The following is a 22,528-nucleotide window of genomic DNA, read 5'->3' on the forward strand; positions in this document are numbered from 1 at the left end:
TCCTTTTGCTATAGAAATACTTAAAAATTCCCATACATGTATATCCTCCCTAAATGTGTTAAGTACTTCGATTCGATACTTTTTTAGCCAGGGTTGGCTAGGGTAACCACTATTTCGCATAGAAAAGTTATGATATTCTTAAGGGATTTCCTTGCAAAAAGCTAGATGCTGCCTCAAAAGGCCGCATGGACGGAAGCAATAACAATTGAAAGTGGCAATTTAACGAACATAGGCTCCTTAATTCGATCTCCAGTTAAGATAGTCCCAAGGAGTCCTAAGTGGATCAATGGCGATTTCCAGGCGGAGCTCATTCCAAACAGCGGCAATTACTATGCAAATGACCAAGGCTGATTCCGCTGATTTCGGCTTTCAATTGAAAATGAGAATGGCTTGGAAGAAAACTGAGATCGGCAATGGAAAATTGATGAAAGAGAATCGAATCGAGGCAGTCTGTTCGATCGTCTGCTCATCATGCCACAAAACCATGCCCCATGACCAGTGAAATTGTGTTTGCCGGGCTTGTTTTCTTTTCTCCTATTTTATTTTATTTCATTTCGTTTTATTTTCTATCCATCCTCTGCGTTTTCACACTTTTCACGAATCGACGTATCCATTGTTGGGCAGCTTTGCTAATGGAATCGGCAAGCAGCCACCAGCGAACCATTAATTGAGCACGCTGGCGGCTTTAATAGTTCTTAAGCAGCTGGGTATTAGTGTCAGAGTCGCAGTGAATCGCGCAGCGGTACTCCGCTTTAATTTTCACAATTAACTTTATTTATTCGATCATAAACATGTGCATTTACGGGTACAGAGAGAACAGGACTACTTGGCTAGTATTTCGGCAGCTCGGAGTAGCGCGGCGGCGTGGACCACAGCACGCTGGAGTTGCGCTTCAGCTGGCTGGGATCGATGTTTGGGAATATCTGCTTCAGGTCCGGGGTGGTGGGCGCCACCGAGAAGAAGCTGTCGATGATGTCCGTGGGGCAGTGGCTCTGCATGGCGATCGCCTCTCCCCTCACATGGCCTACAAGAAGCACATAGTTAGTATTCAGGTTTAATAATATTTTCGTACATCTTGTAACACCAACTACTTATTATAAGCCGGTAAACGTTTTGAATTTAAGCTGTAGATTAAACTAACAGCAGATTTTAAAGTTAAGTTGTTTTTGAAAGTTGTTATTTGGAGAAGTCCTTTTCTCTACTGGCCATAATAAAAGCAGTTTTTAAATACGTTGTTTTTCGAATATAAATATCTGAAAAGAAACTTCTTATTTGAGGCAACTTACTTCTGCTCCAGGTGGGTGCCGGCGGGCGCTTGTGGGTGACCTTTCCCTCGTCGTCGGTGGAGTCGTCTTCGTGCAGCATCTCCCACGTGTACTTGGTTTTCGGCGGCGGCGGCAGCATCTTCTTGGGCTTGGCGCCGGTCAGCTGCTGCAGTTTCTGCTGCTCCAATTCCTTGGCCTTGGCCTTCTTAAGCGCCTCAGCCTCCTCCTGCTGGCGCATCTTGCGCTGGAGCTCCTCCAGCTCCTGCCGCTTACGCTCTTCAATGCGCTTCCGTTCCTCCTGTTTCTTGGCGCGCTCGGCGGCCAACTTGGCCATGCGCTCGGCTCGCTCCTTCTCCTTGGCCTCGCGCTGCTGGGCGGCCTGAAGGTGCTTCTGCTCTCGGAGCTTCTTGCGCTCCTCGGCGAGGTTGTGCAGACCCTTGCGGAAGTCATCGCCGCTGTTCTCGCGCGACAGCGTCTTCGTGGACGTGGAGTTGACGGACTTCAGGTTCGTGCCGGTAGCAGTCTTCATCAGGGTAGCGGCCTTGGACGCGCTGGCAGGGGCCTTCTTGGGCTGCGCCGAGCTCAACGGCAGCGTGCTGCTCGTCTGGGTCGGCGTGAAAAAGCGCCCAACCGTCGGAGCAGGCAGCTTGCCAATCTTGGGAGTGTTGCTTGTTCCTGGTGTGCCCTGGTGGAGAGTAACACAAAACTGGTCAGTCTTAACTTCAGGGATTTTAGAATGAAGATTTATGAGTGACTTACCATATCCTTGCCCCGCTTGGGCCGCATGTTGGTCTGCGCAATGGCCGCATTCTCGAAAGCCTCCACGCGCATCTTCACGGGACTCTGCAGGAGTGGGCTGTGTGGCCAACAAAGATACTTAAGAAAAAGGATCACACATAAGTGATATGCTACTTACTTGAAAAGCTCGTGGGTGCGGGTGGGCAGCTTTATGGCCTTGATGCTCGAGAGCAGCTTTGTCGCCGGCAGCTTCTCCTCCAGCGACTCGTCCTCCGTGAGAAGGCTGTCCTGCTTGGCCAGCGGCGCCTTCTTGTCGCCAGAGTGCACCTCGAAGGTGGCATCTCCAGCTGGTCCCATTGGGCTGCCATCAGTCGGCGCCGGGCCCAGCACCATGGTGGCGTTGGAAATAGTCCCCGTCTCGTTAGCAGCAGTCTGAGCAACTGCAGCCATTGATTGCTCTGCCACGGGCGGACCCTCGAGTGCGTCCTTGTAAATGGACCGCTCCTGGTTTGGTCGCGACTCGGTGCTGCACTTGCGCGTGCGCGACGAGACCGGCGAGTTTTTGTCCAGGTCGCTGAAACGCTCCACCTTAATGGGCCGGTGGTTCTCCGCGTCCTTCTTCTTCTTGCGGCCCTTCTTGACGACCTCCGTGGTGTTGGTTGTTGTGTTGCTGGCCACCGTATCGTCCGGCCGAACAGCTTCCGTTGTGACGGAAGAGACGGTGGTTACGTTTGTGGCCGTGCTCGCATCAGTGGATGGTGCCAGTCCTTCGCTGCTGATTTTCTCGCGCTTGATCTTCACGCGTAGTGTCTTCGTGGTGTTCGCATCCTCTGGATCCTCCTCCGGCACCTTCTGCTGCACCGCAGCTGCTGGGACTGCAGGCTCCGGCTCGGGCTGCTCGTTCTCGTTCTCCTCTGCAGGACGCACGCTTGTGGAGCTGTTGATTTGGGAGGCCCGCTGTTCGCTCTCCACCTTAACCTTGATGGTCTCTTCGTGGCTGGGCCGCCGCATCTTACGGATTAGAGAGGGCTCCTTGAGCAGCTTCTCGGTCTTCAGCTTGGCGGCGCGCTGAGGTCGTCCGGAGCTGATGGTGGTATCCGCCGTTGCGGGAACGGGCGGAGGCGGCATCAGCGAGGCCGTGGTGTTGTGCTCATCCTCAGCGATGGCCAGCAGCTGGGAGTTACTGACCCGAACGCTCTGGCGAGCCGTGGTGTCTGGGACAGCTGGAAGGGAACATTGCATTACATTTCCTAGGGGCTCCTCCTGCAGCGGGCCAGAATACTCACCCTCAGGATCGTCCTGATCCTCGGCCAGGGAGGTGAGTCGCTTGGGGCGCTTCTTCGTCTGCTGCGGAGTTACCGAGGTATTTTCCTGACTCTTCGCTGCCGGAGCGCTTTCTGGCGCCTTGGCCTCCGCCTCCGGATGAGCGATGCCATAGAAGAGGGCGTCCAGCTCCTCAAAGTGGGCCTGAACAAAAAAAAAACAAACGACGCCATGTTGACTGTGCTGGAATTTGGGTTCATCGTCCTGGTCTTACCTTTCGCAGGACCTCCAGTTCACGCCGCAGGTCCGGGAGCGAGCCCAGCACGCCCAAGATGTCCTCCATAGCTAGCGACTGTATCTGACAACTGCAAAATCAGGATTCGATTCCTGCGATTACTTCGTTTTTTTCAAATGGCGGCAATATGGACGCGCGTCAGGTCAGTGTGGCCGCTGTTAGAAATATACCTTAAATACCATTTGTATTCGTTGAAATATACCAAAAATAGGGTATTTCTAAGATGGATGATAGGTGTCTTCGCTAACTACCCGGAGTCACCCACCTAACATGGCGCTGTTACCAGTTAACAGCACCTTTCGTGCTGTGAGGCGAGCTGCTAGGTCCGCTTGCCAACACTGGACGGTCGAGAAAGTTCCCGCGCAAAATGAAAAACACAACCAAAACTGGTTTGTATGGAGCCATTTTAGGGTAAATATATTTTGTACTTGAAAGTATTAATCATAATCTAATTTAAAGACTTAAAAACGTGTTTTCAGGCCTTTGCCAGCTGGAAAACATTTATGAAATTGAACCAGTTCCAGTTGGTTCCTCTATCGTCCGTCTCTAGCAAGCAGTGTTGCAAAACTCTTCCCCTTCCGTATTTTAAGCGAAAAATAAAAGAAGGAAAACATAAGACGGTCCAAAATAAATTTTTAAAACAAAATAGCGCATAATAAATAGTAAAAAAACAAAGAGGGCCCACATTCAGCGAAATTCGTTCAACTACCCCTCCAGTGTTGCACAATCCCCCCGCACGATAGTATCGCCATGGCGAGCTGACCCGAGCGCCCATCCCTAGCACATTTGTTAAAAAATTTGCAACAAGCCAACGAAAATCGACCAGGAACGGTGGACAGCCAAAACCGCGCGCTCTGCGACGACCACCGTGGGATGCTCATACGTATGCGCACCCGTGCCGCGGAGTAGACACAGTGCCCGCGATCCGCGACCAGCGAACCGCCAATCCCCGAGAAGCCAGCTGCAGCAGATCCCACAGATCCCGCCGCTGAGCCGACCCAGATCATGGGCCTCGACTTCGACGCAGTGGAGTACTGCAAGGGCGTGAAGAGCCAGCAGTCGCAGCCCCCGTTCGCCTGTCCCGTCCGCGGATGCGACCGCAGTTACAAGACCATCATGGGCCTGCAGTACCATCTGATGAAGTACGACCACGATAATCCCCAGCCGCTGACGCCCGTGCTGACTCCCAGCCGGAAGAAGGCGCGCTCCCGCTCTGGCGGGCACCACTCAACGCCTCGCCCGCCCAAAGAACACCCTGCGCCCGGTGGCGGCGGAGCGGAAGCCAGGAACGGCTGCTCCTCGGCCAGTGCAGGAGGCGGAACGGCGTCCGGAGGAGGCCCCGTCCGGCAGTACGCCAATCCCGAGTCGCTGGTGGCCTACAACGAGGAGGAGGCCACCGTGACGTTCAACCTGGACGGAAAGAGCGTACGCCTGGGCATCGACGATGCCTTGCCGCTCGTGGAGGACGAGGAGTTCGCCGCCCTTGTGGCCAGGGGCTGTATCCTGAACGCCGACGCACCCCCGCTGGAGGAGAACGCGCCTTGGGCAAGGGTCCAGGTGCCTGTGGCCAGGGTGGCCGAGATTCCGGACTACCGAGTGCCTGACGCCCCGCCTCGGCCGCTGGCCTACTATCGCTTCATTGAGAAGTCGCTGGAGGAGCTGGACGGCGAGGTGGAGTACGACGTGGATGAGGAGGATTCCGCCTGGCTGGAGCATATGAATGAAGAGCGCCAGCGGCTCGGCCTGAACGCCGTGGGCATCGACACGATGGAGCTGCTGATGGACCGGCTGGAGAAGGAGTCGCACTTTCAAGCGGCCGCCAACGGCACACCCACGGGCGTCGAGGTCGACGACGACGCAGTGTGCTGCATTTGCCTGGACGGCGAATGCCAAAACACCAACGTGATACTTTTCTGCGACATGTGCAACCTGGCGGTGCACCAGGACTGCTACGGGGTGCCCTACATCCCGGAGGGTCAGTGGCTGTGCCGGCGATGCCTGCAGTCGCCCAGCAAGCCCGTCAACTGTGTGCTCTGCCCCAATGCGGGAGGCGCCTTCAAGCAGACGGACCACGGCCAGTGGGCGCACGTGGTGTGTGCGCTGTGGATTCCGGAAGTGCGATTCGCCAACACCGTCTTTCTGGAACCCATAGGTTCGTTCCCCTTTCCGCCAAACATTGTTTATTCGTAATTAATAAATGATTCTCTCCCTAGATTCAATCGAGACCATTCCCCCTGCTCGCTGGCGACTCACCTGCTACGTGTGTAAGGAGAAGGGCCTGGGAGCCTGCATCCAGTGCCACCGGAACAGCTGCTACGCCGCCTTCCATGTTACCTGCGCCCAGCAGGCGGGCCTCTACATGACCATGGACACGATTAAGGATGGCCACAACGATTCGTCCATGCACGTCCAAAAGTTTGCCTACTGCCACGCCCACACGCCGGCGGACGCCAAGCTGAAGATGAACGTGCCGGACTTCGAGGACACGCGCCACAAAATGCGGGAGGCGCGCAAGGCCTTGGCCAAGAAGCGCTCCACAGCGCCCGTGGTGCTGATACCCACTATTCCACCGGACCGCGTTCAGGAGATCGCCACCATGGTGACGATGCAGCGCAAAAAGGAGTTCCTCGACCGCATTATCGCCTATTGGACGCTCAAGAGGCACTATCGCAACGGGGTGCCCCTGCTGCGACGACTGCAGAGCCAGGGCAACAACCATGGTGTGATCCAACGCAACGGCATCGAGGGATCACCGGACACGAACGAACTGTACCGGCAGCTCAAGTACTGGCAGTGCCTTCGGCAGGACTTGGAGCGGGCGCGCCTTCTGTGCGAGCTGGTGCGGAAGCGCGAGAAGCTGAAGGTGGCCTTCGTTCGCATTTCCGAGGAGGTAGTGATGCTGCAGCTGAATCCGCTGGAAGCGGCCCTGACAAAGCTGCTAGACGCGCTGGAGGCGCGCGACAGCATGGAGATCTTCCGGGAGCCGGTGGACACCAGTGAAGTGCCCGACTACACGGACATTGTGAAGCAGCCCATGGATCTGGGCACAATGCGGTCGAAGCTTAAGGAGTGTCAGTACACCTCGCTGGAGCAGCTGGAAGCTGACTTTGATCTGATGATCCAGAACTGTCTGGCGTACAACAACAAGGACACGGTGTTCTATCGCGCGGGAATCCGGATGAGAGACCAGGCGGCGCCTCTCTTCGTCCAGCTGAGAAAGGAACTGCAGCGGGATGGTCTGCTAGAGCGTTCGCAACGCTCCCACGTCGACCACGTTGAAGCGGAGGTGGAACAGGAGCTACGCTTGCTGCTGGCGGCGCCAGCCAGCGAGGACATTGTCCAGAAGCTGCTCATCCTAGCCGACAAGTCGCAGGTCCTGAAGAACCCTAGCTATCGCACCAAGAAAATCAAGCAGATTCGACTAGAGATTACGCGGATGCGCAAAAGTCTCCAAAAGGCGAGATTTGCAGCAGTAAGTCTTGGTTTTATCTTTCGTGTATAATTCTCAAGCTAATTCGTTTGTTTACCACAGCGCCACTCATCGCACGGTATCCAATCCCAAAGTGAAGATGACGAGACAGTGGGTGCTTCGCCTTCTAAAAAGCGTACCCGCAAACGGTTGAATAGCAGTGCCGTGGACATGGATCTGGGGCACGACGAGGAGGACGAAGAAGAGGATTCCGATGAAGACTCAATGGGCGAGGGTGAGGATAATGTTTCTAAGGACTTGCTCAACTCCACTCAAACACCGCCCTGCAGCCCCATCAAGAGTCTGAACAACAGTAGCTCTCCTGTGGGCATCAATCGGAGGTAAGTTTGTTCCTTTCTCAAGTGTGTGTAACAGTCTTCAGCTTAGAGTAGTTTGATACGTATGCCCCTGATGGCCATACCCACACATATTAACTGATACTGTTCATAACCGCACGATATATTTTTACAAGATACACGCTAATGCCTTACTAATCCCCTCCAGAACGGCCATATTGTTAACGCGCAAGTCACAGGCTGCCCTGAAGAGGCCCTCGGAACCTTTGACGACGCCTGTGAAAGAAGAGCACCATAACTCGCAGTCATCAAACACGCAGTCCACCAGCGGCAGTTCATCCTCAGCCACCACGGCGGCTACAGCTGCCTCCAGTGGCACGGGCACGCTGAATCACGTCCTGGCCACCGCTCCGCCCACTGTCTCAAACTTTGCGTTGACGCAGAACAACAGCAGTGGCGGTGGAATCGCATCGGGCATTGGAATGGGAGGCTCATCGTCGGCCGGAGCCGCTGTAGCCGCGGGCTTGGCCTCCACGGCCCTCGCGATGAACAGCAAGCTTAGTACGAGTCTGGCTGTCAAGTCGCCAAAGAGGCCGGGTCGCTATCGTCGGCTGCCGGAGGTGAGGCACAGCTCCTCCATGTCACCAAAGAAGTCACCCAATCCGGCGGTGCCCGTCAGTCAGACGCTACCCATGCCCGAGCCCCTGCCATTCGAACGAATCCCAGACAGTTTCCGGGTGTATCGGGCCAACAATCAGCGTGACGTGAGCGACAGCGACGACGCTCCCTCGCAGTCAAGCAGTCCGTGCAGCAGTTGCTCCGACTTCAGCATGTCGGGCAGTTGCTCCGACTTCGACAGCGACGAGGCGAGCGACGGCGATGCGGATGGGGATGCTGACAGAGACGGCCGAAGGAGTCGCAGCGAGGAGAGGGACTCTACGTCACAGGAGGGCACCACTGACGCCATGGACTTGCAGCATGCGAGCATCAACAACATGCAGGGAAACAACGGCAACATGGCCATCAGCAGCAGCAGCGGCGGAAGTGGCGGCAGCTCCAGCGAAGATGACGATGAGGAGCGGCCACTGAGCGCGAGGCAGAACAAGACAATGAAGCTGGTCACGCGTAGTACTCCCACTCCGACGACAATGGCACGAGCAGTTTCTTTGACTGCGGCACGGGGACGCGGCAAGCGGCGAAGCAACCTCAGCGAGTCCACCAGCTCCACGGCCACGCCGCCGCCTCTGCTGCGGAGGGCGGGCAAACTGCGGTCAGCCACGCCCAACGCCTCGCCGCTGGTGAACAACATTAAGGCGCGGAGGAACACCATGGCGGCTGCCACTGCAACTCCCACAAATAACAACCGCAGTAAGCATGGAGAGGAGTCCGTTTCCTCGGAGAGGCACAATCACCACTCGCACGGCCAGAAGCCGACGCTGGAGCCGTTGCAGCTGGTGTGGGCCAAGTGCCGCGGGTATCCTTGGTATCCCGCCCTCATCCTTGACCCCAAGACGCCCAAGGGATTCGTGTATAACGGAGTGCCGCTGCCCGCCCCGCCCACCGATGTTCTGGCGCTGCGCAAGAACTGCCTTGACGATATAGTGTTCCTGGTGTTGTTCTTCGATGTGAAGCGCACTTGGCAGTGGCTGCCGGCCAACAAGCTGGACATCCTCGGGATCGACAAGCAGCTGGACCAGCAAAAGCTGGTGGAGTCGCGCAAGCCAGCGGAGCGGAAGGCTGTGAAGAAGGCGTACCAGGACGCGCTGCACTACCAGAGCCAGGTCTCCGATTTGGAGGGCCAAGGACCCGACCCGATCATGTGAAAGCTGATGGCCCGACTGCACCTGTAGGCGCCGCTCGAAAGGCTTTAGCCATTTAGTTAGCTCCCCCAAAGGGATCGCTCGTATTTTTATATCTCGTTTGTTGTTACTCGGTACTCGAAGAAGACGCAGTTGAAGAAGGCCCTCCATTAGAGTATTTCGTTGCGAATTTCCAATTTGCACTGCAAGTGTCTTTGATTTTCGTTTGTTGCCAAGTCACCCGGGGATCGTTTGCCCCATACCATTATGTACAGTTTTTGTAAAACACGCAGTTAGCGAATTCGTTGGAGGATCCTTTTTGTACATTATTTGGCTTTTGTGACTACGATTATGAAATGTTAAGTAGATCCCGAAATCGGTTCGAATCACAACAACATGGAATTTATAACCTCAAGACGATTCACGCGAAATCAAATCAATGTTTAAGTTAAATAGTTTTAAGCTCTCCTACAGTTAAGCCCAAAAACCACAATACAAACATAAATCAGCAAAAACAAGTTAAAAATCGTGTAAAAACTTAAACCGCTATATAGAGGATAGGAAATGATTATGAACATTTACAAATAGCATTACAAATTGTATAGATGTGTGTGTGTGCGCGTGAGTCTCTACATAAATCGATATATCTCTATATGCAAATAGTGTACGTCTTGATTTCCATATGAACAAATAATATATTTGATTATTATGATGTATTAGGAGGAGGTGGATTATTATTATTATAATTACTGTGTGTAATTAATGCAAAAATTTCATATGCCTAAGTGGAAAGCGTAGACAATTAAGTATTAAAGTAGTTGGCTCCAATCTCCCCCAATCAAACTCCCAGTCCCCCACCCCAAACTCAACCCGACACCACCACCTTTGCCCTTAACAAGATTGAATATTGTTTAAATCTAATGGTAAATTAAATGCAGAAAAATAAATGTTTTAAACAAAGCTGTGCAAAATGCGTTATAATTTCTAGCTTTACTGCAATAGTTTTCACATGCAAATCGTGTGGCCCACAGTTTTAGCAGCCTCGTTTCGCAATTGTCACCAAAAGTGCGTCAGTAAAGTTCGACAGGAATTGACTTATATTTACTTTGATTATCCCAGTTCATTCACCTGGTTTTGGGTGCTGTTAAGAGTGTCATATTCACCCCACATCAATTATCACCCGGTCAGATGTTTTGTTTTACAGTTTTTCAGCAGTACAGTTTTAGCCTCGGTTTTAGCCACGTGATTCACTTGTTCTGGGTATTTGACTTTCGATTTCATCAGCACGGATTCGCATTAAAACTTTCTCAAAAATTTTAAAAATATTAAACTTTTGTTTTTTTGCGAAAAGTTCACTTATCAAATGCTTACAGTTTCGGAATCACACGTTTGAAGTACGAATCACTGTTAAAGTTGGACTGTGATATTTAGTTATTATATTAGTTATATTTTGAAACTATGTCAAAATTTTTAAAAATATTAAACGTTCTTTTATTCAGCTATAGTTCACTTAACAGATGCCTACAGTTTCGGAATCACTCTCTCAAAATACGAATCACTGTTAAAGTTGGAAAGTGATTTGTTGTTATGTGGGACTTAATATATTAACTACCTAAAACACTATTAATACAAATAAGTAATTATATCCTATCTTAAAAAATCTTTAAATAAAATTCTGAAAAATAGTTAGGCTCAGCCTTGAACTTTCATATATCAAGTACCTTAATTAAATGACTAAACAAAGTATAGCTAAGTAAGAACGGAAACAAAAATGTGTTATTATTATTTTTTTCCTGTCTATCGTTTAGCTTAACCTATTATTTCTAACGTCTCTACTGCTTCTTTTGAGTGGAAAAAATGTAAAGAGCTTGAAATTCCCAAGTCACGGTCCAGAAACATGATTAGGCCAATTAATTTGAAAGGCACACATTAAACCATAAGATTGAGCGTACCGATTGAATAGGCGGTCAAAACAAACATAAACAAAGTGATTTTTTCAGAAAAAATTAAGTTGTTTGTGTGACAGTTGCAACGCATAACAAAAATAAATCCTGAAATATTTTCTACGCATTTCTCACGTGCTCAGACTTAAAAAAACCGCAGCAATTGTATTTCAGGCCTCCATGCACATCAACTCAAGTGCTAAGCCGGGCTCAAAGTCGTCAGACGGCATATAGACACGGCTACCGTTCATTGGCGGCAATCGAGGGGTTATTAAACAACTCAATTTGAATTTAACTGTAGATGATAGATCGCCCAAAATCGCCGGCCTGCTGCTGGCCTCAATTAGTAATGCAAATTTATTAACGCCAGTTTAACGTTCAAGTTGTTGGTGCTCAGACGATTACCCCGGTCCGGTTGCTCCACAAGTGACCACTGGCCACTGCAGCCGGCCAAGTGCCCGGTGTAGGTCATTGCGTTGGCGCTCTAATTGATGTTTTCATTACGCGCATAATTACTATCCATCTATTGGCCCCTTCAAACGGAACTGACTGCGCGGGAAGTTCCCAAAAACTCGTTTCTTTATGTGGGGCCGTGTGACGTCAAAGACGGTGCTCCGAATCGGATACAAGAGTTTAAAAACAGAATATGGGGGTTTGAAAATAAACGGCCTTGATGTTGGTTCCACAATGAGTGCCAAATCAAATTATGAGGAAAAACCTTTCGCAAAGATCAGGCTACTGAGACACATCGCTGTGATTTTTATTGGGTTTCTTTTGGTAGTTTTATGAATGGGGAGCAAAAAACTTATATTTTCAACTGGAGGAACTTTGAAGATATTTAAAAAGAATGTGAGCCAATTTACAATAATAAATAACTTTGCCTTAAGTGTAAGCTTCTGCTCCAGTTTGGTATCCCTAAGCTGCTCAACAATTTTGAACGGAGATTTATTTGTGTTATTTTTTCCCCACCTTTATTGTGAACCTTCCAAATATTTGCTTGGAAAGAAAAACACTTTTGCTGACGTTGGTAAGCTATTAAGAAAAACATCAAAATAAAAAAAAAGTAGTCAATTCAGTTCTCAAATTGTCGATTTGACTGTTATTAAGTTTTCGCTTTTAAATTAATTTAAATTCGCTTTCAAAGCTGAAATGACGTCTTGGGTTATTTCCTCGCCGTTACTCGCACGTGATTTACCCGGCGTGCACCGAATATTCCGAAAAACTCGATATTATTGGAGTTTTGGAATTTTCGGCGGATCCGCGGTTCAAGTGCGTTTGTTGGCCATAAACTCTTGCCTCGCTTTTCGTTGCCAAGCAGCTGTGTTTGAGATCTCGGAATTTATTGACTCACAAAAGATCCGGCCACAGCTGATCCGGAAAAGCAGGGAGAATCTTGTTGGGTGCAAGCTGGTACACAGGAAAAAAACTTAAAAATATTTAAAAATTATATTAAGATACATTGACAACCACTTTGTACTGTGAACTCAAAAAAAAATCAGGTATTTCGTGCTTGAAGCGAGTGTTTTCGGTGTCGAAACTTCGTAGACCATTGAAAATACTGGACCCGAGAACAAAATGCAGCTTTCAAGCACTAATTTTCAAGACCAAAAATACTAGGATTTAGAACCTTTCGGTCCACAATCAAGTATGAATAATTCTTAAAACAAGAACAATTTAAAGACAAAGTAAGAAAGTTGCATGTAAGAACGAATAGTTCTTAAATCATATACATATGTTGTAAATTTAAATTGAGTTTTAATTATACGCTAGTAAGAGAAATAAGTATTAGAAACTGAAATAAACGAGATATATCTAAATAAGATTAATATTTTAAGTTTACTTACGACTTGCTGCTCACGGGAATTAACACTTTGTAATTTATGCGCCTTATATACCGAGCACTTTCAGAATAAACATTATTAGAATTGTAAGATATTTAACTCCAAAATGTGCTCAATGTGATAACTTTCTTAGAACGAACGTTCTTAAATCAAGACTGTTTGTACTTGACTTTATCACGGTGTTTTTCCTTGAGTGTGGTATCATAAAATTATTTGGATAAGGAAAAAATAAAAACAACATTTATTAATCTCAGTAAATATTATTTTTTTAATTTTTAAAAAATCACTCATTTTCTCACAGTGCCCTTTTAATGGCGTGATGATGGCACACCATGTTCAGACATCTTAATGAACCAGGGGGACGCGCTAATCAACGGAACGTTAACACCTGATGAATGCAGCGTTTGCAGATTGCGTATCCGCCACCGATTCGCATTTGGCGGAGTTTCGTATGCAAATCGCTGTTTGCGGCAGATAAGATAAGCAACAACGTGGCTAGCCAGCCGTAAGCACTTTGAGCTGCTTTAATTAGCGCGGACGTGCCTCCGTTTCCATTCATTGATATCAGAACGATCGGACAACAAAATCATTAAAGAATCAATTGCTCCTGACGCACGCGCTGAGATCTTTACCCCCGAAAAAAGAAGAAAAAGGCGCGAAGATACTTTCATCGACTGATGATCATAGGCATTATCATCTTAGAAGCTTCATCACCGCATCTACGTCACACGGTCAACGTGACTGTGGTCAGTTCGAGAAAGAAATCTATATTAGATGCCACCGTTTCGCCTGGCAACAAGATTTCAATCAGCACATGCATACATAGCCAGCAGAAATGGAATGTTATGAAATACTTTTGCTTGGGAAAGTTGTGGCCCCCTTCTGACCAGTCTTACGTGTGATTTCGGAGGTAAGTCCATTACCTCAGAGTGCGAAATTTGAAAACCTCTAAAGTTGTCAAGGTGAATAATTTGTGAAAATCTGAGCAAATGGAGCAGGGAATTGGGCCAGCATGTGATGATTGAATGACTCTTTTCCGAATGGAAATTACCATCACGAAGAAAATAATCAGCAGTCACAAGATAAGCTACCGTGGTGATGAGATAGCCTTACCCTACTCAGTTTTGGTGTTCTATATATAGACATATGTATATAATCAGTTGTACTTTCATTTTCTCTTCCTAATACTTGTATAAAGTAAAAGTTTTAATGCTAACCGAAAGCCAAAGATACAAATTGAATTCAAATATCATCGTGAGGAAGGCGTAAGAAGTTGTAGACTCAACTGAGTTCCCCACAAAACTGGTTGTTCATTAAAGCTGGAATATCTCCAAATTGCTTGAACTGACCTAACCGACATGAATCAGCACCAGATGTGTGTCCTCTCAGATCATTTCTCCATTATATATAAATTCCACCTTCGTTAACTCCTTTCTCATATATGTTATATTTGTTTGCGAATTAATTTAAATAAAAAGCGGCTTCGTAATTTGAGATTCCTTCGGCCAAAAAACCACAAAAATGTGCTGGAGGAGTGATATAATTTGCCCGATCGACATTGTTTAGCCTTAATGCACATTTGCCTCCGTCCAGCGCCTTGCATTGGCCATATAACGGCGCCGACTGGAATTAACTTGAATTTATTGAGTCGTGGTCGGATCGCCGAACCGGTTGCAGGAAGCAGCTGAAGAAGGGGTTCCCAAAGCCATATCGGGTGACTGGTCCCCCCGAACCGGCCCTTAAGCCACCCCCCCAATTCGGTTTGCAGGCGCGACCAGACGGCGACTGTACAAAAATGACCACGACTAAATATAAATTAAACCCTGCTGGCCATATTTGGCTACCCGGCGATCGAAAGCAGGAAGGGGGCGATCATAAGTGCGATCATTGAGCCTCTTTGACAAATTTAAATAATTGTCCCGCGCATAGAGCGTGTCATTGATGAATCGATAGTCGATGGGGCCCCAGAGACCCTTCACTTGGGCCCCATAAATTCCCAGCAGTCCGGGCTAAAAATAAACTCGGGCTTAACCTTGAAGCATAACGGAAGAAGCCAAGCGAAGGCTGGTCCTGTTTGCCAGGGATAAGGGGGGCAATCCAGGGGAGAAGCTGTCCAGGCCAGAAGTCTCTGGCCAATTAAGTTCGAGATAAAGAATCCCAGCGACCTAGGGCAACAGAATATTTATTGACACATCCTGTAGGGCCGGCAGTTGGCCCAAGGACATCCACAACCGCTTCCACTTGCGGTTCTTTTCCACTCGCTGGGGATGCGGGTATAAAAACCCTTGGCTGAGCTACCCAGCCACAACAGTCTTCCAGCAGCAGTAGTCGAAAGTTGTAGCGAAGTTTTGGAGCACCAGAGCACCAAAAGTCCTACTAGTCGCTACCCAAAAGTTAATCATCGAGTAAAAACCCAACCGAAACCACAGCAAGATGCGGCTTTTCCTAATCGGCCTGCTGGCCCTGGGTTCGGCGAAGGCCTTTTCCGTGGTCCGCACCCAGCACCATCCGCAACTGGTGGCCTATGCCCCGGCCAGGGGGGAGTTCCCCGTGGTCAGTGGCCTGGCACAGGGCTACGTCCGCTACTACGATGGTGCGGGCGCCGAACGGCTGCTGCCCTACAACTATCCAGAGCCCCTGAACGGCATCCGGGATCTGGCCACCTCTAGTCTAATCCGCTCAGGTGTGGAGCAGGAGAACCAACAGATCGCCCTGTTCCGCGCTTGGTGCGAGCAGCGCTACCAGGCCATGCGCCTGGAACTGGACCGTCTGAAGGAACAGGGTCTGAAGCCCACGCCCCAGTTGTTGGCCCAGTTTGAGCCCCTGGAAAAGATCGTCAAGTTCGCCGCTTTCGAAGCCGTTCCCGGACTTTCTCCCGAGGTCCAGCGTGCCCGAGATGAGCAACTGAGGATCTGGAACGAGGCCAGGCTGGAGGTTTTGCGCGCCGAGCAGGCCCAGCAGCTGCTTGGTCAGTCAGTGGAGTACCAGTACAAGAAGGAGAAGATCCCGGTGATCTACGGCCAACAGCAGGAGCAGCAATATCTGGTGAAGACATCCACGCCACAGGTTGCCAAGCCCATTGAAACCCCGCAAACCCACTCCTATGGGCAGCTCGCTCCCATTCAAAACAGCCTCCTGCTCAAAACGGCAACGCAAACTGGACCTCAGCCCGTGGAGGAGACTCCGGAAGTGAAACTGGCCCGCCAGGAGCACCTCAAGCAGTTCAACGAGGCTCTGCTCCGTCAGCCTGCCCAGGAAGCCATCATCCTCAAGACCATCCCAGGAATTCAGCAGCCTCTTATCAAAAGCTCCACAACCACCACTTTTGAAACACAACCAATTTCTGGACTCCAGGGCATCTTCAAGACCACCAGCTTCACAGATCAGCAGACTCCACAAGCCATTGAGGAGACCCCGGAAGTGAAAAGAGCTCGCGAGGAGCACCTCAAGTTATTCAACGAGGCCCTGCTTCGCCAGCCAGCTAATCCCGAAGAGCCCCTTGTGAAGACCACGCCCATTCAACCCATTCTGTCCCAGGGTATCATCACCTTCCAAGACCAACAGGCTCCTCAGCCCGTGCAGGAAACACCAGAGGTCAAACGTGCTCGGGAGGAGCATCTGAAGCAGTTCAACGAGGCCATCCTGCGCCAGCCCACTGAAGTCCAACAGCAGCCCCTGCTTCCCCAGGCACCAATTCAATCGTTTGTTCCCCAGGCGATCCTTAAGAGCCCTATTGCAGTGTACCAGGCACCACAGCCTATCCAGGAAACTCCGGAGGTCAAGCTGGCACGCGAACAACATCTCCTGCTCCTTAGTCAAGCCAAGGTCAAGGCCGAGGACAAGGTGGCCGACCTTGCGGACATGATTATCCTGGAGGAGCGTGAGCTGGAAAAAGTGCGCCTGCAGGATCTGGAGCTGCGCAAGCTGGAGGAGAAGGAGGCCCAAAAGGAGCGCCAGCAGGAGGCAGATCGTCTGCGCGAGGAGACCCGCCTCCTGGAGGCCGAGCGTCTGAAAATCGAGCAGGAGGATCGCCTGCGCCTGGAGAGCGAAAAGCAGGAGCTTATCCAGCTGAAAACCGGCACCACCTACGAGAAGGGCACCCCCGAATACCTTCGCAAGGCGGAGCAGTTCAAGATCATCAACAACCAGCTGCAACCCCAGCAGCAGCAGCCCAATATCGTGACCCAGCAGCAGCAGGTGCAGAATGGCTTCTTCCTGCGCATTCAGACCAATCAGCCCAATGACATCCAGCCATCCCCGACGCCCGTGCTCGTCGAGCAGAGCCCCAATCCCTTCCTGGTGCGGTACACCCCCAAGCCGGCAGAGGTCCAGGTTCCACTGCAGACGATCCTCCCTCTGCCACAGCCCTCACCCATTTCCTCCGAACTGAAAGCCGGCTACAGTTCCACCTCCTCCGCCAGCGAACTGGACAAAGCCACCAGGGAGCACTTCCGTGCCCACGAGATCGCTCTGGAGCAGCTGCGTCAGGCCAACCTGAAGAACCCCTGGACCCCCGACTGCCAGCACTAGGAAACCAAGCCCTCGTAACCGGGAAACCTCCGAATTGGATTGGAATCACTTGCATTGCCTTAGGTTAGATCACACACCCCCAGCCACGTCTCACGTACACCCGTAACACCCATATCACTCATACGCATACTCGTACACCTGTATACATAGCTCTTAGCGATTCACTCCGAATCCCGATTCAAAATGCATTCAGTTGAGAAACAACGCAAAATACAACGCCGAATCGACTGGGGAATTGGGGTGGGTGGTGCCAGGGGGCGGAACAAAGGAAATGGCTTTCACGACTTTACTGTTATAGAACGTTCCGATGCTAATTTCGAGTCGCCAGATTGTCGGATCGATCAGAATGCGCATAAAATGCTAAAATTGCGCCGCAAACTGGCACAGATGAAGATGTTATCTGATCCGCTCGGATTCGGTTCTGATCGATTCAGTTCTTAGCACTTGACGCATAAATAACAAGTTGGTGTTATATGCAGCATAGAGAACTCCAGCTAGAGGATACTCTATGATAATACGGGAGTTTCAAATGCAGTTTTTACAAAAAAAATCACAGAAATTTAGGTAAAGGTAAGCATCAATGCTGCAGAAAATTAGAATTTTCAATGCTGTAAATTGCAGCTGTGCTATTTGCATTGCAGCACCTAGAAAGTGTAGCTATAATTCAAAATAATGCCAACTGTTCCTTAATCTGCATAACAAATTTGGTAACTACGGCTACAGAATGGTGTCACACTTCTAGCTGTTTATACAAACTCCGCTATTGACCCTGATCAGGAATACATATTTATGCACCACCCCTTTAGGCCCGTTACACAAATCTCCATACATCCGATATAGCCTTGCGGTCGACGCGTAGCGGCTTATGAAAATGCTCCACAAATGTATTCAGAACGCAATCCACTTAGCGTCCACAGCTCCGCACTGACCTATCGCAAACTGGAAGCGACCGTTAATCGCCGGTGGAATTGATGAAATTACTGTTACACTCGCAAGCGAAACCCCCCACCCCTGATCACCTATTCGCCCACCTGATAAGATTTCTCCGGCGATTACGTGGCGTATGAGTAATGGGAGCGTGGCGCGGCGAAAGTGACTAAAGCGAAACCAAAGATGTTCTATGAATGCCCCTATATGGTTGTCATATTATATCTGGTTTGCGGGTGGCGGATGCAAACACACTTGATAAGACGGTTACAGAAGATTTGATACTGCTATTTGTAGAATGCGCTGTCTTTAGGGTCCAAAGTTCAAGAAAAATGTGAATCATAGTTGGGGGCGGAAGATGTTCTATGAAAGACCATACATGGTTGTCATCTGATGTTTGGTTTGCTGGTGGTGGATGCTGAGACACTTGATAAGACGGTTGCAGAAGATTTGGTACCGCTATTTTTAGGATGAGTTGTCTTTAGGGTCCAAAGTTCAAGTCTAACATGAATCACAGTTGGGGGCGGAACATGCGCTGATTCTACTACCGAATGGTTCACATGATTATTCGCTGGCGGGGTCCAAAGTCTGAGGGGGAGTTTCGGTGAGAGCCAACCACCCCCTCTTTATCGCTTATCTAATGCCCACCGAATCAATCGGATTGATTGAACCGTATCGACAGCATAATCATCATAATGGCTGATGCAACTTTGGCTAGACATTTGTTGTAGCTGGGGTTACGCTCCGGTCGTTGATAAGCCCCCGATATGGCCTTGTTCATCTGGATTTGGGCCATTCCATGCCGAAACGAAATCGAACCTGGCCAAGTGCGCAGTTTGCTTCTGGCCCAGCTATGTGCGAATTATGTGTTCGTATTTATAGAAACCGCAAAGCAAATCTGGGTTTTTGTTTACATTTTGCAGGCGGAGGCCCACAATGGAACAATGTACGGGGAAGTGATTGGTTGAAACACCTTTTGAGTCGAATTCCCCGAACAGGGAAATATTTCAAATATTATTGAGTAGCTAATGGTAAGGAAAAGATTCTTTCTATCAATTGTTTGAACAAATATATACAGTTGTAGGGGATTCCTGCCTACTGTATATTGATTTAGATTAGCCAAGTAGTTTACGATGAGCAGTTCGTCGAATTATGCACTTGATTCATTCGCTTTGGATGCAAGCAAAAATGTATCCCAAAAAGTCTGGGGGATTTTCGCCATATGACTATTTGGATATTCCAATTTACATTTAGAACAGGGGTTTTTGTAGATAACTAGCTACTAAAGTAAAAATGTAACTTCGTTATTTAATATAAAGCTCTGACTGACAATATTAAATTTAGGGTTATTTTTTATTTCATCGAGAACAAGAAAATACAAAAGTTATAAAGAAATTCAATACGCCAATAAACAATTAACACAATTTAATACTTCTGTTACTTATAATAAATCTCTGTCAAGCTCGTAATTGCATTAACGTCCTTACTATAAATGTTTACCATTCCCCAGTTAGCTTATTCAACATTATAATTTTTATTATTTCTTATATCATTCTTAACAGAACAATATCATTCTTAAAATCATATCTACTGGAATAATTCGTTTTAGAGTTGTACTTATTGACTTTTTCTATGATAAAGATCCTCTTATGCATACAAGTTGCTTAAATTGTTCCAAATCTGTACAAACCAGCATACATTCACTTATTTTCATAGGGAGATAAAACTCGACGAAACGTAATCTTAATTTTAAAAGGAATTACATAGACGATTATCTTATTGAAGTGTAATCAATAACAATTAATTACGACCTCTAAAATATCCAGTGATTACCCTCTTCAAGGCTTTTATCACTTCACCTGCAAGTGTTTAATTTCGCCAGAAATCTCTATAAAAACCGCAATCGCTTAACACATTTAACAACCCTTCCATAAATATTTAACCCCCCATTTCGGCCGTCTCCTTGGCCATAAAAGGAAATGTCAGTCCGGTAGTTCCCCCATCAAGTCATCAAGTGGCAAGCAAACAACGGCACTTTCAGTCGCAGTCTGTTGCTTAAATTTTGTTTTCTTTGGAAGTACTGATAAGAACAATATTAAAGGCCAGTTAAATAAAGAAAACTGAAAACAAACAACAACTGCTGATACGAAATTTTCCAACAATTATTCGCTTGGATATTTATGCAGAATATGTGTTATTGTTGACTCCGGTATTTTTAGCAACGGCGACAAGTTATTTTTAACATTCCAGGTTATTTTTGTCGTGAAATTAGTGCGCTGCAAACGATAATAACAAAGACACACTCGTGTTCCGACCACTCCATCAGTCAAAGTGACGGGTTGCCAACCAATCTCAGCCAAAAGCGTTTTAAGCCATGTAAATACCGCCTGCAACCACTAATTAGTGATAATGCTAAGATAAGGCGCACTTATCGACGAGAAAGTGGGTCTTCCGCAGCAGAAGAAGAGTTCTCCTTGGGGACCTTGAGTTTGTATTTCAGCCCGTCACCATAAGTTGTATTGAATACGTAACTGATAAGATACAAGTGTAGTAAATCGCCATATTTAATGACCCCCTTGCTTTTGCACTTATTTTTAGCCAGACGGGCGAATAGTCACTTTCGTTCCCGGAAACCTTACCCCTTTCTGGGATTCGATGAAGTTGTTGTTACCGGTGCTCCATATGTTGAAGGGGTTTATTATTTCCCTCCCCCATAATTGAGATTGGGATACTAAAGTTTGTTGCTAGGCCACAACATAGGGGAACAACATGGGGGAACTTATATACTCAGTGAAAGGTTATGAAAGCGAAAACGTGATATGATAGTCACATGCGTGCGATTATCACGTTTTGCGATAAGTTTTTTTTTGGATCCAATGGCAAACAAGTGGAACCGCTTTCCATGCTTCTTGTTTGAATTGGGTTCACAATATGTTCAAAACCCTCTGCATCTACTTCATTTTGTATATTATATGGTGTTAGATTAAAAAGAGATTATAGTTTCACAACACTTTTCATAAATATAAATTTAAGGCTTTATATATTATATGTATTCCAAACATTTGTTTAGAATTGTTGTCTTAAATTCAAAATATGATTTAATAATTTCAAGCTATGATTTGCATGCTGAGAATACGAATACATATATGCGAATTTCGAACCTATGAATCATAAAAAAAAATACATTTCATTGTTATTTTGTATTAAATTTAAAACTATGAATCAAAACAAAAAGTTCTGAGCAGCCGGAAATAGGAGCGGAATCGCAGACGAAAGTTTTATGAACTAGTTTCCTCGGAAGAAGAACATTATCGCAGTATTCGACGTCTGGGGAAGTGAACGCCCCCCCGTTTTGCGTAATTTTGTTTGCCGCCAGCAAACAGTTCCCAAGATATAATACATGTTTGCGCATATATGTAGCCACTGGGTCAGATCCACCACACTCGTACCCCCATCGCCTCGCAACAGAAAGTGCCTTCAAATTCATAACAGCCACCATGTGATTTTTCGACATTGACGTCACAAAGACATTTGCCTTCGTCACTCCTTTGGCAGCATTGATAAATACGAGCATAATTATAGAATCCTCTGGCCATTGTTCAGTTGGGTGGGCGTGTCTGGGGGGCGGCAGCCGCCTCCTTGATCTTGGGTAAACAATCGGTGCGCGAATGTTTGGATGTTTTGTTTGTCCGATCGGCGATCAGGCGATAACTTCATTATGCCCTCTGGGGATCGTTAAAAATCATTTTTTACGCTGCCATAAATTCGTATTTATACCTTCAGAATCGGTATTATCGGTATATATCTGCTTGCTTTTGGGGGCTGAGCTGCAGTTGCAACAAAGGATAAGCCGAGATTCGGTTGACAAGATAGCGGGACTCTCGGTTTTTGACTTACGTGAGAAAGTTTTACGACATTGACGCAGTTGAGGCAGCTGCTCGGTGGGTGGTGATCGGTGGGCGGTGGGTGGTGGGTGGTGTTCGGTAGGGTGGTAGGGCGTCGAATCGGTGTTCTGGCACAATAACGGTATTGGCGACACGCTGAGCGCGGATTGCAGCACGATTTACGTAAGCCGGCGAGATGGAGACCGAGGACATGTGGCCCCGTGGCCCGCCAGGTATGCGGCCGAGCCGTCACTCTTATCCAACCGGAACGTGCTCGC

At 48.3% G+C, this 22,528-nt stretch overlaps 3 protein-coding genes across 3 annotated transcripts; 2 read left to right on the forward strand and 1 right to left on the reverse strand.

Moving 5' to 3' along the window:
* Positions 1-751: 751 nt before the first annotated feature.
* Positions 752-3,716, reverse strand: Incenp (Inner centromere protein). Its single transcript, XM_017084930.4, has 6 exons — positions 3,541-3,716; positions 3,290-3,470; positions 2,182-3,226; positions 2,025-2,121; positions 1,287-1,950; positions 752-1,024 (listed from the first exon to the last, which is right to left on the reverse strand). Exons 1-6 carry the CDS (start codon positions 3,607-3,609, stop codon positions 831-833), a joined length of 2,250 nt encoding a protein of 749 aa, XP_016940419.3. The 5' UTR covers positions 3,610-3,716; the 3' UTR covers positions 752-830.
* A 613-nt stretch (positions 3,717-4,329) lies between these two features.
* Positions 4,330-10,085, forward strand: Br140 (bromodomain-containing protein 140). The gene is made up of 4 exons (XM_017085610.4): positions 4,330-5,713; positions 5,775-7,033; positions 7,094-7,371; positions 7,535-10,085. Exons 1-4 carry the CDS (start codon positions 4,567-4,569, stop codon positions 9,147-9,149), a joined length of 4,299 nt encoding a protein of 1,432 aa, XP_016941099.4. The 5' UTR covers positions 4,330-4,566; the 3' UTR covers positions 9,150-10,085.
* Positions 10,086-15,210: 5,125 nt separating this feature from the next.
* Positions 15,211-17,655, forward strand: LOC108017845 (trichohyalin). Its single transcript, XM_017085000.4, has one exon. It carries the CDS (start codon positions 15,343-15,345, stop codon positions 17,437-17,439), a length of 2,097 nt encoding a protein of 698 aa, XP_016940489.3. The 5' UTR covers positions 15,211-15,342; the 3' UTR covers positions 17,440-17,655.
* The last annotated feature ends 4,873 nt before the right edge of the window (positions 17,656-22,528 follow it).

The sequence above is a fragment of the Drosophila suzukii genome, chromosome 2R, assembly GCF_043229965.1.
Source record: "Drosophila suzukii chromosome 2R, CBGP_Dsuzu_IsoJpt1.0, whole genome shotgun sequence".
Taxonomy (NCBI): domain Eukaryota; kingdom Metazoa; phylum Arthropoda; class Insecta; order Diptera; family Drosophilidae; genus Drosophila; species Drosophila suzukii.